The sequence below is a fragment of the Oryzias latipes genome, chromosome 16 (assembly GCF_002234675.1).
Source record: "Oryzias latipes chromosome 16, ASM223467v1".
NCBI lineage: Eukaryota > Metazoa > Chordata > Actinopteri > Beloniformes > Adrianichthyidae > Oryzias > Oryzias latipes.
In genome coordinates, this window is record NC_019874.2 from 20316897 (window position 1) to 20335273 (window position 18377).

Below are 18377 nucleotides of genomic sequence, written 5' to 3' on the forward strand. Positions count from 1 at the left end.
ATAGTCAAATCGGTAATTTTTCTTTAGAAAGTGAGCAGTTGTTTCCCCTCTGTTTTTCTGACACATTCTGCTCTGCTCTTGCACTGATCTGTGACTCTGAGGTGCTAAATAGATGTTACTATTGAACACAATAACAATGACGCATGTGGCTCAAAAGCTTTACTGGCAGAGGGAATGGATATGAATCGGTGATCTAGTATGGAAGAAAAAAAAAAACGTCTCAAATCTGCCTTGTCAGCATTTCTTTCAGCTGACAATAAAGCTACGTGAGTGTGTGCATCTGTGGGAAATGGATTTGCTTTTTGATGATAATGGCTTCTTCTGCGATATTCAGTCACCTCACTGGAAGGCTCGTCTAAACTTTTTTTTTCTTAGCATTTAGTTCAATGTTCCACTTTTATCTGCACTCTGAGTCTATGCATTTAAAAAGAAAAGAATCCGTAAAATAGGCACACTTCCTGTGCACTTACAGTAAAACAGCAAGCCTTTTCTATATCCTGCTGCAGAGCACAAATGGAACATGTTGTTTAATATTGTTTGTTTGGGCTATGTTTCCACACACTTGCAGATGTGTTAGCAAGGTTGAAATATTGGCTAAGATCAGCTTTTGTGTTTCTTTGGAAATCATTAAATATTCCATTCATGTCTTCTGCAACAGTAAGACTGAAAGTATCAGCATCTGTCAGCAAATGTCTTTGCGTCTCTGTGCGTTCCTATGGAGATTTTAAAGGGAAAAAAAGCCCAAATGCTGTGACTTCAACAGTTTAATATCTGGAATTCTTTTTTGCAGATTGTTGTATTGCTAGTAAATATAAACTTTTGACATTTCCATGAACATATTAGGAACCTTGCCTGCTTTTCAAGAAAAATGCTTTTGTGTCACTACATTTTTTTTTTAATCTGCAATAAAGCATTTAAAGAGAACGAAAAAATGTAGGCTTTAATGGAATAGGCATGAAAAGCTGGAGGACACATACAAAATAATCCTTCAGGCTCGTTTTGCAACCTGTAAAATGTAGGATATTCAAATTTGAGGAACAATCTAGTTCTAAGGGTGGCTCTGGCATCAGAAAAAATGATCCTGCAAAAGCCATCTGGCCTTTACATGCATTGCACACTAATAGAAAAAAAAAAAAGACGGTTAAAGGTTGTCTTTATGATCCATTGCAACTGTTCTTGTGCTACATCAAAGCAAAGAATGCTAACAAATAAATTTCTACTGCTCTTTTCTTGTTTGCTTGCCAGAATTGTTGTTTATTTGACAAACAAAATAGCTTACTGTAACAGTTAACACATCTAAAAAGACATTTCAATGTCAATATTTTTGTTTCAGCCTAACCAGCATTTTAACGGGGAGATTTTAATTTGTCAAAACAAACCAAAGGTTCACACTTTGGCCCACACAGTGGGCACATACAATTCAAACACCGACTTCTCCACACATAATTGTTCAGTTTGTTGTGTTTATTTTATTTTGTTTATCTGTATTTTGTTATTAATCCTGCAAATCTTTATTATCAGCATCTACAAAAATAATTTCAGCATTGTGTGACTTCTAAATTAATCTAATTTAAATCAGATGCAATTTAAAGAGTTCTTTCTTTAAAATAAAAAGCAAAGTCCTACCTGAGGGCCTGGAATTTGGTCTCCCAGCAGGAAATTGCCATGAAAAGCAAAAAGGAATTTTCCAAAACTAGTTCACTTAAAGTAATCGAAACAGTTTTCAAACCATCAAACATGTGTCCTTGAAAATAGGAGAACAAAAAGGATTCTCCCAGATACCTGAGCTGGTCGCATTATCTTGATAAAATGGAGCTTCCATCTAGACAAGTCAATACTTTTAATCTTTAAATGCATCATCTAATGTTTTTGGTTTTGTTATTAATTCAGTGTACGTTACTTGTGTATTTTTTCAGTTTTGCTAACATTTTCTAATAGGCTCTTCTCATTTAAACCTAAGATTTAAACACTTTTCTCTCATAAACTTTTTATTAGCAAGTCAGTTGTGATCTGGTCATTTCCCCCTCTAATCTGTAAATAACAAAAATAAAGCTATCATGAAAAGAAAAGGTAAGAATGATTGTTTTCTTCTGTCAGTTGAATGCTATTTTCTGCTTTTAGTGAAAAAAAAGTCATTTTTTGCGCTTGCGCACTAAGGACTGCACGCGTTGCATTATGGGATTCATAGCAAAAATGGAGACAGCCATAGGGGGCATGTTGAAACGTCAATAAAACTTTATCACAAGTTTCATGCCAATACAAATATTATTTTATATATATATATAAAATTAGAAAAGGGTTCACTTCGCACTCAACTGTTAACACGCGTGGAAAAAGGTAATGACTTAAAGAAGACAACGTAATTTGTCTCAATGTCTGGTGAAGCCAAAGCTAAGGTAAAGCTATGCTAAAGGCAGCTAGCGATGCTAACGCTGAGACGACTTGGGGAAAAGCCAGTGCATAAAACGCCAAATGTTCTCGTTATTGTGGTCTTAATGATCGGTTATTGACTTACAGAGGAAAGCTGCGGACATGTCGGCTTTGAGAGGTTTGCTGAGAGCCGGAGGGTCCTTGTGTCAGTCTGCAGGGACTCTGCTGCACACAGCCAGGACCATCTCGACAGGTCAGTCAGACGCCTCAGGGTTCCTGCTACAGTTTGTGTCAATCTAATTATTTGTAACAACTAAAGTTATCTACAACTTTATCTCAGATTAATTTAGGACATAGTTTTTAATCAGACAATAAACAACCCAAGTAGTTTTCTTTGTAAGTATTCATGATCATCGTTACAGTTTGAAGTTATTTGTTTTTGTTAACTTTGCTTATGTGAAAAAGACTCTTGTATTACTAAATCTGTTTTTTACGTCTAATTTTTATTCACTAAATTCAACCAGATCAACTGTTATTGTTCCCATGTGGCTGCCTAATAAGTTGACCTTGTAACAGTAGTCTAAATTTGTGGGAATTGTCTTGTGAGGATGTTACTTTATATTCAAACACTTGTTTTTGATTGAGGTAACTTTCTTTATTTTTAGGTACATTTTGCCAGATAAGGATGCATTCTATTCCTCAACCAAAAGAGGTTGACAGATGGACTGAGAAGAGGACCATGTATGGAGTTTATGACAACATTGGCATCCTGGGTAATTGTTCTTTATGGAAGCGAATTCCATGTAATTTAAAAAACACTGCAAACTCCTTTTCTTTGCATTAGGAAATTTATCAAATTTAATTGGATATTGGTTTATCTTATTATTTAGTTTTGTTAATATATCTATTTTTTGTGTGTGTTACCTGTAATTTAAAAAAAAACATTTTCAGGTATTACACTTAAACTTATTGTTCATTGTGGATCCACTATCTACTAATGCAATCTATGACTGTAATCTTTTCTTAAATTTGTCTTTCTAAATGTCAAAATGCACTTTTTTTTCCTTTTGTTTATGCACATGTGTCTTCAGGAGACTTTAAAGCTCATCCCAGAGACCTCATTGCTGCCCCCTGCTGGCTCAAAGGCTTTAGAGGAAATGAACTGCAGCGATTGATTAGAAAAAAGAAGATGGTGGGAGACAGAATGATGACTCTGGAGAAGCACAACTTGGAGAAAAGGATCCGCTTTCTTTACAAACGATTTAACCGCGTGGGGAAACACCGCTGATGCGAACCGCAACATCTTAGCAAATGCAGGCTTTTAGGGGTGTGACTTCATATTCTGTGTACTGTACCATTTATCATTATTCAGGCAAGATTTATGTTTGTCTTTATGTACATGCTAATTGTTTTAAAATAACCTAAAAAATGCCTTTCACCCTCTTTAAAAAAAACCTATATATTAAATCTTGAAAGAAAATCACAAATATGGAATGGAATTTTTTTTTTTAACTTTCAAAATGTTTTATTGTGTTTATGTGTTTTTGCATTTAAATAGGGTGCTTACTCTGTTAGAACATTAAAGGCCTACTGTGGTCTATGTTAAGACATTTGGAGTTTTGGGTGTTTTTATGTCATATGGGATAAAGATTCATATAAAAGGAAAACGGAATAAAAACCAAAAAGTTAAAATTTCTCCATCCAGGGACAAAAGTCCCACATCAGCATTAATTTCTCATCCTGCCTTTTAGATAAGCTTCAGCAGGTTTAAATGTTTGCATGAGCTCTTTTTAAGTGAAGTCAAAATAGAAGCAATAATTAAAAATGTTAATGTAACATCAGCAGTCAGATACCAGAAAAGCTTGAAAATGCACATTGAGAGTTCTTGGCAAATTGTGGAAATGGATCTCAATCAAATAGCTGCTGTGAAAAAAAAAGCAGAAGAATAAAATAGTTTCTTGAAAAAGATGCACAGAGGAAGCTTTTCATAATCCAAATTTAAAAAATAAAATATTTAAACAAAAAAAACATGTTTGCATAGATTTTCCAGAGTAAAATGTTTTAAGAACAAAAGTATGGCAATTGTCAAAAAGAGGATGAAGGTGGGATATTTGGATAGAATTGTGTATTTCTGTTCATGTACTTTCAAAAGAGGGATAGAGGAAGACTGGAAAAAAACAAAAACTTCAATTTCTTCAGTCAAAAGACAGATGATTGAATAGGACATGAGAGCAGAGGAACAGGATTCATAACTGAAATACATTTTTTTATTTGAAAGGTTTGAAACATGCAGTAGTAAAAATACTATTTGTGAAGATCTTCTATGTTCTGGAATAAAATAAAATTAATATTCAATTTCTTCCAAAGAATATTACTGTTTGGCATGGAAGGGCTGGACTTAAGAACATCATCTAAATTTTAACCATGGCGATGGCACAATGCTATTGGCTGCTTTATTGCAGGAAGGACTGGTTCAGCAGAGAAGAGAAAATCAAGATGGAAGTTAAATGAAATTCATAAATAATTTATTGCGCCTTTCTAAATGTGTCTAGTTCTTGGCTCACAAAAAAACAATCTTAATTACCTATATAATATCTGCAATGTGTCTCGGAGCCAGCAAATATTAAACTTATATTCTCTTATATATCCAAAATACAGTTTCCCTATATTTCCTCTTGCAGGGTCTTACTGATGTATTGGGAGTGGGATTAAAAAAACGAATCAATTTTTATGAATCTCATAGAACAAAGTATTTCAGGCAAAAAAAAAAGATTTTGTACCACTTTAAAATGTAAAAATTATTGCTTCTATTAATGAGAGTTCCACCTAACTTTAGTTAGTTCAACAATACGAAGCCCATTGAGACGACTGTTGTTGTGCAATTGGGCCATACAAATAAAATTGAATTGAATTGAATAAAAACCTTTTCTGTCCCAAAACAATGAGCTTTTGTATGAAACTGTCAAACAAATACAAATCAATATCTAATTATATCTAGTTAAAACTTGAACTTAGGAATGAAAATCAAAAGTATTTGGTACAATGCAAAACAATGCCCCTATACTGTGACTGTAAAGCGCTTTGGACCCTCATAAGAAGGTAGAAAGCGCTATATAAGTATACGCCATTTACCATTTAAATAAGTGGCAGATTTTCTTTAAATTGACAAAAAAAATCTTACAATGAAGAAAAAAATGATCTTACCAAGCTTACCAGCCCCCCTTTCATCACAACATTTCCCAAACAAAAATATACGACAACTTCTCCATTTTTTTTATAGCTATAAAGATCCTTGATGGTTTGCATTCATTCAGGAAGTGATAATAACAATTAGATTATATAGTTGCAGGAAAATACACAAAAAACGAAATATAAAAGACTTGCTTCAGTTTAATTTAAAGCCCAAACAAACAATTTGATCTATAAGGCTTAAATGCAGTTTACTCAATCTAAACACTTATGGGCATTTTATGTATTTTCAAGGCTTAGTTCCCTCACTTCTCCCATTTATAAAAATGGAAACATCATGGCGTATGAGAAGGATACAGGAATCAGTCGTGTTAAGGGAGGAATGTGATGCGGGAGGAGGGCAAAAAGTGGGGCAATCCCGTCCAGAGATGAAAACCGTGGAGTCAACACAGTAGATTTTCCACTGTACCGCAGTGTCGTCCCGCCGCCCCATCCGACACGGAGAGCTGCAGCACTGCAAAGTGTGAGGGGAGGCAGAGGAGGAGAGGGGAGGGGGGACTGCACCGTCGTTACAAGTCCAAGTGAAGAAGGGAGCAGGAGAGACGCATCATTGCAGTTGTCCACAGCGCCGTAACACTTAGCGCGGGCAAAACCACTCAAAGAGGAAGAGGAGGGATGAAAGTCAGACTGCACATTTGTCACCTCTGTACTTTTCCTGCTCGGATTTGAAACTGCGGGATTTTCTTTTCTCTTTAATTTCCCTTTTGGAGAGATCTGAGAAGAGGCGACTGCACCGCGAGCCAATCAGCGTCGCGTCTCAGTCAGCATCCAGGAGCAGCTCAGCACACTCAGCATCTCTTGGAGGAGCTGGATGCAGCGCGCGGGACTCCGCATCCGCGTTTCTCCGGAGCGGATTAGGATTTACAAGTGATCCCCTTCCCCTCCATCTCTCCTAGCTTCCTTTGGTGGGTTATCACCCGACCTGTTTACTGTACTGCGGTACTTTGATGACTCAAAGACTCGCTGGAAAAGATCTGCTCCACTGCGCCAAGAAGACCCTCCGCCCTCACTTCCTCCAGCCTCTTTGCTGATTAAAAGTTCTGCCTTTTGTTTGGACTGCAATTGCCTGCAAATTTGCATCTTTTAAAAAAATCTTTGGGGTCTTTTCTTTTTTTTTTACCCCTCCATCCACTTCAGACCCTCCCCTCTCCAGCCGCCCCTCCTCCGCCGCTGTGAGTCCGTTCTAACAGCTGCATAGAAGATGTGAGTATTAATGCGGCTTTCCTGCTGCCCCCCCCCCCCCCCCCCCACACACACACACACATACATTAACTAATAAGCACAGCCAGGTCATGATTAATCTAGATTATTTGAATGTATTTCTTTTTCCTCAAAGTGAAACTGTTAGACCCTTCCTTTTTATTTCTTTTATTCCCTTGATGGTTTCTGCTGACGCAAGTGAAAATTTCTGTCTGAGCTCTGGTGAATTATTCATTCTTTATTCTGAGGGTAACTGCTGTCACCACTTAAACCAACCTGGGACTTTTTTTCAATCCAAATTTTTGTCTTAAACAGATGAATGCTTTTTGGATGAGAAGTTCTCTGTGCTTCTTGCTTTATACATCATCTCTATCACCGTCCAACCATTGTTTTTGTGGTCATCAATGTATATTTTTATTATTCTCCACTTCATCATATGTTCTTCATTTATTCAGTTTTTTTATTTATTTTTACACCATTTTTGTTCTCCATTGCATCTCTTAACCCCTCTTTTTTTCCTAAATTTTTGCTTTTCAAGAAGCTTTTTTGCAAACATTTTTTCGAGGTTTTTAAATTTACTTACCAAAAATAATAACAGTTTTAAGCCATTGCAGAAACCCAGATCTAACTTTTTTTGTTGTTGTATTTTACATTGTTTTTTTAAACAGACCCATTAAAAATATGCACATGTACATAATTTAGTAAGATCTAGGGAAAGCATATATGTTATATATGTGCAAAATATAATTAAAAAAGAACTGTGAAGAATATTTTCAATTCCATTTTTCAGGTCTGCTCCAGATGCTGCCCCGCCAGCTGCAGCTCCAGGTGCTCCAGGAGCACCGGGCCCAGATGGAGCTCCAGCCGGCCCACCCAACACGTCCAGCAACCGCAGGCTACAACAGACACAGGCCCAAGTTGAGGAGGTAAGCAAGACTGAAATATCTGTTTTGTCAAAGAGATATCATCTAAAATGTTAAATGGGAAATGCAATGTATTCTTGTCTCCTTTATTTATCAGACTAAATGCATTGCCCTTTGCAGGTAGTGGATATCATGCGCGTGAACGTGGACAAGGTTCTGGAAAGAGACCAGAAGCTTTCAGAGCTGGATGACAGAGCAGACGCTCTGCAGGCCGGAGCCTCTCAGTTTGAAAGCTGCGCAGCCAAGCTAAAAAATAAATACTGGTGGAAGAACTGCAAGGTGGGCACATTAGTCCGTGATGGACCATTACACAGACTCCTGACAAAGAGACACTTATATTGTAATCTCTGTTGAGCATATGCCAGTTTAAAGTCAGAGGAATGCATGTAAAACTACATAAAGTGGTAATGAGCTGCTGTGGAAGCAGCTCTGATGCTTCAGGGCAGAAAGAGAAAACCCATCAATTAGTCCAGTTTTCACCTGAAACTCTGAAATATATTATTTTGTACAGACTTGCTCTGATCTTTTGGAGATGGTGACCCGTCTTTTGTGGTTTTCATTTTTCAGATGATGATCATGATGGGAATCATTGGAGTCATTGTGGTTGGAATAATATTCTGTGAGTAGAAGGTGCCTTTGGTTTGAAAGTGGCTGAACACGTTCACTGGCTCTCCTCCCACAGTTATGGTAGCGCGTTCACACGATGTGATAAATCTCATGACACAAATGAGTCACTTCATTGGTGCTGCTAAACACTGAATGTTCCATAAAACAAAAATAAATTAGGCCTCATTTTCTTGCGCTGTCAGCTTTTTGCAGAACCCTCAGTGTTCTACACCTTATCACTAGATTTTGACCAAAAGAAAGAACCCAAGTCTGGATCTGAACAGATGACATGTGCTTTGCATTGCACTAATGACCACTCTTTTCTCCATCTGCAGTGTACTTCTTCTACTGAGCTCCTCCCATCGCCACAGATGGATATGAACTTCAGGAGGATGTAGGGGGGGGGGATGAGGAGAAAAACCAGAACTAACCCAAGCGCCACTCCTCCCCTTTTTTCAGCCATTTCTTCCTTATCTTCTCAGCCTTCCATCAAACATGACAGTAGTTTTCAAAGATGCTCTCTTCCTCATGTTGCTTTGCTCCCCTGTTCTCCATGAGGTCTCTTTCGTGCTCCCCTGTCTCTGCTCCTCATGTATTATTGAAGGCTGCATCCGGCAGAGTGAAAGAGAAGGACGGAGATAGAGGGATGTTTAGGGGAACAAACGGGAAAATACAAAAATGGGAGATTTAACAAGAGTTTGTAGTCTCCAGTCCAGTCAAGCCAAAGCTTTGTCTCATTCATTTTTTTGTTATTCTTGTTTGCTAACTAACAGACTCTCTTTCATCAAGACTGCTGCAATCATTGCTGCTTACTAACCGATGTTAGATAAAGTTATTAAACTTTATGTTGTTTGCTTGTGAGAAATTGTCCAAAATCAACTTAAGCTTTTACCAGTAACTTTTTCCATTTCCTGTCCAACTTCCTGTCACATGAGAAACTTGTGCAAAAAGATTACAAGAAAGGAGAAATGCAAAAAAGGGACCTGGGAAAGGAGGAGGTGATTCAGGGAGAGGTGGTAGGAGTATTGAGTAGGAGTGTCCTGCATAAATAAGAAACCTAATTTAGAATCGATAGCTATCAGTGAAGTAGTCTTGTAGATAAACTCAATGTTAGCCTGGGGTTTTGGGTGGCATTATGCTAGATCTAAAATACAAGATGAAAAAACACAAAGCAGACAATCTCCACACAAACACATGAAGAGGACTGAGAGGAAAGTCTCATCACTGGTGTGGACAGAGTCACAGCCATAAGCTGATGCAGCATCGCCTATCAAACTAACTTGTTTGGACAGTTTTTTTTTGTTTGTTTTTTGGTGCGTCTCCATATGGTTATGAAACAGCAGGATTGCTGGGAAAAAGAACAGGATTAGGAAAGTCTGAGCCAGGCCTCGCCATCCCCTGCTGACAAAAAAAAATAAAAAACGGACTCATCTGTCGCCTGAAGAACCACAATGGCCTGAAGGAGGTGTGTGTTTCTAACCTGCATGGCAAACGGTGTCTGTAGTTTTGCCTTTTGTGTAATCTCTGTGTCTGCCATTTCTGATTCTTACTGCCGATTGTACATTTTTCTTCAGTTAGTGGGATCCCAACGTCTTTCTGATCGAACAGATCTGCATATGCAACGTATAATGCAACCATGCTCACAGGTTTGCCAAGTTTTGTTAGAACCACTTGCTTTAGTAAGAGAAAAATAATATTCAGACACCGTAAGCAAACACTATTATTATGAACTGTCAATAACATGTAGTATTGTATTTGTGGAACCATCGTACCCATCAGTCAGCTTATGCTGAAAATGTTTATACTAATTCCTTCAGGTCTAGAAGTGGAGGCTGCTGTATAATTTAGGATTGGTTTCTTTCTTTGGACTGATTCTGAAAGTTAATGAAACAGAAAAAATATCAAGTCAATGTGCATTTCTGCACAACTGAAGAGCTAAGCCAGAAGTATCGAAATATATTGTGTATCAATATTGTTGGGTAATTGAACCTGATTTAAGAAAAATAAATGGGTTTGGTGACCTGAACATTCACGATGAAATGCAACTGGATTTGCAAAATAGAAATGCATGTCTATCACTTTTGCTGATGTCAATAAAGAAATCATGAAGTGCACCGCATTCATAGTGGATTTTTATCCATCCAATCATCCGTTTTCTATACCTGCTTAGTCCTTTTCAGTGTCAATGGGTTTCCAGAGTCTACTGAGTGACTGTTGGGCAAAGGCGTAGGGCGCCCTGGATCGTGCACCAGTGCATTGCAGAGCCAAAGACAGACAGACACACTCACGCTTAAACCTAAAGGTCACCAGTTTACCTTTAAAAGTATGTTTTTGTACTGTTGGAGGAAGTTGACGAGCCCGGAGAAAACCCACACATCCATGAAAAGATCAAAGAGCCGGGATTTGAACCAGGGCCTACTCACAGTAAGGTGAAAGTGTTACCCACTAAGCCTGTATCAATCAGTCAAAAATATATTTCTATTACGTATATAAATATGTGAAATTTCCTTTTCATCCAAAGGTTATTTTTATCATGAACAATTACCACTGACCTGATATAACATTTCTTAAGGAAACACAGCAAATTGTTTTTGTGGAGTTTGAGAGATTAGAGACTATTAAACCTTAATGTAATTAGATTACCAAATAAATGCTTAAAAGGCAAAAGGTTAAATTCAAAACCAAAAAAATAAAATACTGACTTTTATTTTCTTTTAAAATATTTGTAGGTGGTTAAAAAATTCTTGCTTTTGCAAGTGACCTCAAAAGGAGCCAACAGATTATTTCCATTAACTCATGAGTTGTTTTCACACGAAGAATTGATGAAATTTGAGTATTTTACTCATCACAGACCAGCTAAAAATCGAATTCATGGCAAAATGTATAAACGTTTAACCCCTTAAATTTTTCATTTGCCAGTAACCTAATTACCCGCAGGTCACAGACACATCCAACTAGATATCTAAATCAGGTATTTATTGACATTTACAGCTATAGATATGCATTATGCATCCATCAGTTCTCGGAGGTCTATTGCACATCACTGTTTTGATCTCCAGCAGACAACTTTCCCACGGCCAATGGCATTGAGGTTATATCCTACCATATGCCTAATAAACAAGCTGCCATTTTTCTCAAGAATTGTTTGAGTTAAGTTGGGGTCATTTAATAAGAAAGAATAATTTAAAAGGCCAGTAAATGGTTGTTTTGTGTGCTTTAGAGGCCATATTTCCAACTTTTTGTCAATGCAATAGAAGACAGTATTTGTAAAGAGGCATAGAATTAGATCCACAATGCTAAACAACAATCTGATGATGTCGAAAACTGGGATCACTTTGTTACAAGTGACTTTTCAAACTATACTTGCTCAAGTATTGCATTGTTATTAAGAGTTTTTTGTGTGTATATGTCCCAAGTTGGGTTTTGATTCATAAGATTATTGAAATTTAAGATGTGCTCTTCTGCAGGAATAGGCTGTTCATACATGAAGTTGCATTTATATGTGTTCTTTTTGTTTTGATGCAAATTTCCAAGACCCTAGGTAGAGTTCAGTGTAGATGTTTGCTTCTTTGTGGAATGTTAAATTTTGAGATTTCTATTCAGCCATCTGTTAACAAAATCATGTATAATACTGGCTGTGAAATTGCATTGTTTATTTTATATCTAGTAAATGTTTAAAAAAAATACTTAAACAGTTCAGTGGTATTGTGGAGAGTGTCCACCCTGAGATTGGAAGGTTGTGAGTTCCATTCCTAAGCCGAGTCATACCAAAGACTAAAAATAGAGTAGATAGAACAAAATAGAGTTGTCTGAGATGTTCAGCAGACATCTACAATAGCTATAGCTGTCTATTAGCTATCTAATAGAGATCTTGTGCCTGGTGGGTAAATTTAAAAAAAATAATTAGATAATTTAGCTTTGCTTGACAGGTAAAGAATTAGAAAAATGTAATTTTACACCTCTGGCAAATCCTGTCTTACTAGAGAGGATTTGCCATAATCATGATACATCTGACATTAAATGTATAAAAGACATGAAAAAAAAGAAGAAGTCTGTGGTTGGAGACAGGAATAAACATGTGCCACTGGAAGCTGTCTCCTAAAAAATGATTTGAAATCTTTGCTTTTAAAAAAAATATATTTTTACTGCTTGGTTTTTACATGAACAGGTACAATTTTTTGAAATAAAAAGAATAATCACAGCTTCAAACTTTAATTTGTTAATAATCCAGTGTCGGTTTACACACAAGGTCATAGTGTCACACAATGTAATGCATTTTATTTGGGCACACAAAACGTACTTTTACCCTGCTGTCCCATTTTTGTGACGAACTGTGCCCAGATAAATGTTTGACAGGAAGAAAAGCATCAAATCCCAGCAATAAACACAAACGTTCTTCAATAAATAAAAGACGGACCTGTCTCTCTTGATTGGATTTCCTGATTCACCATTCAGCATTGCACTGTAAACTAACAAAAACCCGAATAACACTTTAGAGTGTCATTGGCAAAATAAAGAAATCCTATTAATACTACAAAAAGACGAGGACAGACCAGAAAACGGTGTTGGCTCTCAGAAAAACATGAATGTAGGGATGCAGAGCCATGTTTAGTTTATAATCTCTTGAATTTATCATTATATATATAAAAAGAAATAGCTTTAGACTTAACAGGGAAGTGTTTAAGGATGTAAGGATGACAAGCACCTTCTCTACAAATATCAACGTTTTTTTTTTTTTTGTTGAGTTTTTGTAAAGTCAAACATGCAAGGATGAGGGTCAAGTAATTTGATAGAATGTTGGAAATGCCTCTTCTCCTCTGTGAGTAAGTAGTTTGTAAAATGTTGCACTTTCATGATGAATCAGGAAATTAAGATCTTTTTTTTTACTCCAAATATTAGGTTCCCTGAGATTAAAAGAACGATAACTGCAGCGGTGGGATTAACCCTACCAAGATAACAATTCACAATAAAATTGTACAACTGAGCATACGAAACAATATTAAACAATTACAATTAATTAAATACAATAAAACACATTTATTGTTTACCTTTAACTCAATTTTTTTTAAAGCTATGAATTGCTTAAAGACTGACACAGTAAAACCAAATTTTTGCCTCTGTTTTATTTCAGAAGTGCTATGATTTATTTCATAACCTGGTAGAAAAAAAGTATGGTGACGATCAGGAAACCCAGGAACCACCAGTAAGAATCTGTAGAAGAAATACAGTATATTTATTCATTTGCAGACATCAACTCACAGGTGCCGTGAATGTTAATCACTTTTCCATAACGAAAAGTATTCAACTTAAATCTGTCCTTTATTTTTGAATCATAAGGCAGAAGAAATGAAAAGTTTCTCACCAATAAGAACATGTGGCCTTTGATTAACAGTCTAATTTAGTAAATTAAATACTTCAAAAACCTGATTTAAACATTTCAAAACATATCTTTAGCCTCTACAAAGTCATATTTGTGGTAAATACATACCTATCTTAGGAGTTTCAACCAACACACTGACATCGAGAGGAGCATCCAGTCCTACGTGAGACACCCTGCAGATGATCTTGGTTCCTGGGGGGACGGCGGGAGGCACAACGAGGTGAGACGACAGGGAAAAAGTCCCGTCACTATGCTGCCGATGGCTGGTTAGGGAGCCCTGGTCTTTGAAGAGTTCTGGCTCTGTGGCAGTTGGAGAAACAAAAAGCCACTCCATCTGAAAGAGAGACCACCAGAAGCTGTCTGTTATCGCTATGGCAAGCGCCACTCTGACAAAGTTGGAGTTCTTTCAAGGACAGACAAACAATTATGATCATATTCTTGGACAAACAGAAAGGTTTTAAGGTTAAATTTAAAGGGTTTAAACATCTGTGGTGATTTAACTGCAGGAATTTTCTCTGAGCAAGAACAATATTTGAAAGCAGCAAATCATTTGTTAACTATTTTCAGTTTCCATTTTAAGTTTTGATGCTCACAACACATTTTTAAGATTTAAAAAAAGTCTTTTAGGCAACACTTTTTATTTATTTATCTGTTTAATTCCATCCATCTTGAGATCTTTCTTTGTGGAGGGTTGATGGAGTCTAACACAGCTGCTGTAGGGTGAAGGCAGGTCATAGCTGGGGAGAAATTTGCATTAACACAGCAAAAACAAAAGTAAATCCTTGTTTTTTTTGCATCACTTTGTCAGCTCAGTACATATGTATTTAACACAACTGTATTAAATCTTAAAGTCATGTACAAATGTGTCTGATTAAGCTTTGAGTGAAAGCTTCGTGCGATAAGGCAGACCTTTTGAACACGCCTATTCTCAGATTTTAGTACGATTCATTAAAAGAATTTCAGCTCTACAAATAATAACATGGAGGTATAAAATCCTTTAAAGTCAATTTTTAGATCTATAATTGAACTTAAAGAATTAAAGAATTCTAAAACAAATGTAAATATTCCATAATCTTTAATACTAAATGAGTACTGACTTGAGCGTCCAGTGGATAGTAATTTCTGCTGAAGCACTTTAATGTCTGGGGTGTTTTCAACATCAACTTTTCCTCTGAGAGGGAAATATGTGGCGGTTCTGAAAAAAAAAGAAAAACAAACAAACAAAAGATATTAAAACTGGATGCATAAGAAATAGGAACTCGTGTTAAAAAGAAACTTACGAATGATGTGGAGCTGAATGACCTGCTGTGCGTGGAAGTGACCGATGCTGACGGTGCAGATGTAGGTCCCCTCATCAGAAACCTTCAGAGCTGGCAGAGTCAGAGACACGTTCCCCTCTCTGACAACCAGCCCAGCATTCATGCTTGAATCTTTCCTCTCCACATTCACTGAGGACACAAATCCCAGAGTTAGATGATGTCCATTCTAGATATAAATACTGTATACGATTTTTAGCTGGTTGCAATGTGCAACTCCACCACTAGATGCCGCTACAGACAATTAATTCAATTGATCTCACGCTGCACTTTGGAGCATCCTTGTAGGTTGCAGCAAACATGATTAAAAACATAAAAGTAATAATATTTTTTGTCTTCTAACCCCTTCAAGATTTTTATTTTATTTTAAATAAAAGCAAAATAAATTAATAAATAATATTAAATAAATAATAAAACTTTTCAATTAAAGTAGCATTCAAGCATGTGTTCATTTTAGGGGAACCACAAAAATAAATAAAATCTTCTTTAATCTTAAAACTCTTGCAGACTTTTTTTTACCGTATTGTATACATATAAATAAACTTTTTTGGATGATCTACATGTATTTTATGATAATATAATTTAAATGTAAGGAAATGTTGTCAAAAACAGACCGTAGATTTAACATGCTTAATTCTAGCGTTATTTTATATTTGTTGGAAAATTTAACGCAAAGTTCCAAAATATGTTTATCAAGAGGATTGTAAACATCAAAATTTCTACAGTTTGATTTCTGACATGAGAGCTTGTTTTTGAAAATATGAAAAAGTAACAATAAAGCATAAACTTTCAGGGTTCCTCTGGATGAAAAGCAGCAAAACGGTTTCTAAAAATCAGCACCATGTCTCTAAAATCCAGCGAGGGTTTTCCTGCTTGCTCCTCAAAATGCTGAAGGAAACTCATTCAGTCTTCACAATGCCCACCATCTGCATGGACGCCTTCTGGATCATCCAGCGTAGTTTTCAAGTCGAGTACTTTCCAGCCTTTTCCCCGGTGCTGCAGCCGCCATTCCACATCTACCTGGTGAGCTAACGGTACTTCTTGCTGCTTGAAGCCACAGTCGAGGACAACATTTCCCCTCAGAGGGGCAGACAAAGACTTGGTGTTGGAAAACACCACGAATATAGCTAGAACACCAATGGACAAAGACAAAAGGGAAAAAATTACAGCTTCTTTAAAAAAAAAAAGGAAAGATAGCAGAAAATTCTGAATATCACCTTTGGTTAGCAGAGTTCCTGACTGACTCAGAGGTAGACCCAGTTTGTTATGCATAAGCGTTGACTGATGCTTTTCCACTGGTAAAGTCTCCAGGATGAGTGAAATGCTGAAGTCCAGCTCCTCCACTGTGATGGACACCATGAAAAAAGTTTGATCTGAGCTGTCCTGCAGCCCCTTAGAAGAGTAACGACTTATTTCACACAACACCTCCAGCTCGTTGCAATCAGCGTGGAGCAACCGGTCTGTGTTGGGAATGTCGGGTGAGGTCACTGTCACAGCGGGATGAGACACATTCATCACAAGGTCCAGCATAAGACTTAGGTTGATGCACGAAGAAAATAGGACAGACCTGAAGCCTCGAACAGAAAGAGCTCCGGATCGGGGACTGAAGGAGGGACGAATGGAGAGAGCATTTCCAAAGGCTCCTCAGGGCCCACGGCAACATCTCGAAGGACAAGGGTGGCTGGCGTCCGAGAGAAGAGGGCACCACCTTCCATTCCACTGAGTCCAGACCCCTCCTCCACCAGGGCACAGGATAGCACTACATCTGCAGCTCCGTCAGCTGAAATACAGCAAGAACACGTCCACTTGTTTTTACCCTGCAGCCACTTTTAACAAGTCAAGGTCAATTTAAGCTCCACTAATAAACTGGCTTCATGTGAAAAGTTGATCAAATCTGAAGATTTGAAGTGAAAGGGAGACAAGTATGTAACTTAAAAGTCTTCTGATTCTCTAAATTATATTGTTTTATTTCTCAATTCATGCATTTATTGTATTGAGCTTACATTGAGGTATGCAATAGCTGGGTTCAGAAAATGGGTGCACATCAAGCACTTTTTCGGGTTTAAAGGCCCACTACGACCATCTTTAATTGTGATTATACCGTTTTTAGGCAAAATCAAAGAACCTATGTTGTTTTCTGGGACAGTTTCAGCAGAGTGGCAGTAGTTGTTTAGAACTCTAAGATGTGGGCGAGACTCTTGGTGCAGAGTGAGCTTGTCTTCTTTGCCCATCATCCCCTTGTGTGTGCTCTCTCCTGCTTGCTTACACACCCTCACCACCCAACATAATATTACCGGTGAAACAGAAATGGCTAGAAATAGTAGTTTATCCAACAGTACAGTTTTGAGTCAGAAAGATGTACATAACAAAAGCTAAAAAAATAATATGTGAAAAGCACAATTTTCTTTTGGAGTGGGTCTTTAAAAACAAGCCCAAGGAAAATAGGAGACTCTAACTATGTTAAATCCACTGTGACGAGATGATGCTACAACAAAAAGCCAACATAGACTATCTTACCATTCACGCAGGTAATGAACAATCCGAAGAAAATGATTTCAATCATTATCAGAGTGAAGTTAACCTGTCATTTGCCCATTTATTAACGATAACTGAATAACTACACTACAGCACTTTCACTTTTGATTTGAAAAGGTCTCACGACGCATCATTGGTTTCTCTAATTTTCTTTTTTCATAAACTATTCATTAAAAAAAACGATTCTCGCGCTCATCACAGACAAAACCTAATAATCGGACGAGTTACTATAAGTTATAATGCTTAGAAAAAACAGACTTTTAGCATCTCACGCGCATGCGCCGTCAAGCTTCAGAGAAGGGACGAGCAAAAAAGCAACCGGAGGGAACTGTCCAATGAGAGAGCAGGAAGGGAAGCGTCACTGGTAGCTGGGTCAAAAACAAAAATACACGTTTTGGTTTTGTTTTTTTCTTGGGGAATAAAAGACGTTTATTGGTAAAACAAAAGAGAGGCTTGGTCTCAGAAACTCTAACATTTATTAAATAAACTTAAACATGGCAGAAACTAAAAAGTAGCAAAAGAGTGATAAAACAGATGACCTAAAAACGAGGAACTGAAAACCAGAAAATAAAACATGACAAGACCTGAGACAATGTCACTAAAAATCCAAGCAAGAGTGCACAATCTTCACAACTCTATTTGAAATAAAATATTTTAAACAACTTTTTGTGTTTTGTGATTCTGGTTCATGTCATGGTAAACTGTGAGTTTGTTTAACTTTTAGTCACACAGTGAACTCTTTTTGTTTCTTTTCTTCTTACTGCCTTTCTGTTCAAACCTTATTATTACATTATAACT

At 37.0% G+C, this 18377-nt stretch overlaps 3 protein-coding genes across 4 annotated transcripts; 2 read left to right on the forward strand and 1 right to left on the reverse strand.

Moving 5' to 3' along the window:
- The first annotated feature begins 2175 nt into the window (after nt 1-2175).
- On the forward strand, nt 2176-3980 carry mrpl51 (mitochondrial ribosomal protein L51). The gene is made up of 4 exons (XM_004077973.3): nt 2176-2337; nt 2518-2623; nt 3036-3143; nt 3462-3980. The coding sequence occupies exons 2-4, from the start codon at nt 2533-2535 to the stop codon at nt 3656-3658; spliced, it is 396 nt and encodes a 131-aa protein (XP_004078021.1). The 5' UTR covers nt 2176-2337; nt 2518-2532; the 3' UTR covers nt 3659-3980.
- Nucleotides 3981-6106: 2126 nt separating this feature from the next.
- LOC101173249 (vesicle-associated membrane protein 2) lies at nt 6107-10467 on the forward strand. The gene is made up of 5 exons (XM_004077974.4): nt 6107-6822; nt 7610-7745; nt 7863-8021; nt 8310-8361; nt 8684-10467. Coding segments are annotated over exons 1-5 (366 nt in total). The 5' UTR covers nt 6107-6820; the 3' UTR covers nt 8701-10467.
- Nucleotides 10468-12544: 2077 nt separating this feature from the next.
- Nucleotides 12545-17856, reverse strand: tapbpl (TAP binding protein like). 2 transcript variants are annotated; one of them, XM_023964464.1, is made up of 8 exons: nt 17838-17856; nt 16612-16824; nt 16262-16531; nt 15968-16171; nt 15009-15176; nt 14826-14923; nt 13837-14062; nt 12545-13559 (listed from the first exon to the last, which is right to left on the reverse strand). In XM_023964464.1, the coding sequence occupies exons 2-8, from the start codon at nt 16757-16759 to the stop codon at nt 13492-13494; spliced, it is 1182 nt and encodes a 393-aa protein (XP_023820232.1). In that variant the 5' UTR covers nt 16760-16824; nt 17838-17856; the 3' UTR covers nt 12545-13491. The 2 variants fall into 2 exon arrangements, with proteins under 2 accessions (XP_023820232.1, XP_023820231.1); XM_023964463.1 differs by lacking the exon at nt 17838-17856 and adding an exon at nt 17562-17831.
- Between the last annotated feature and the right edge of the window lie 521 nt (nt 17857-18377).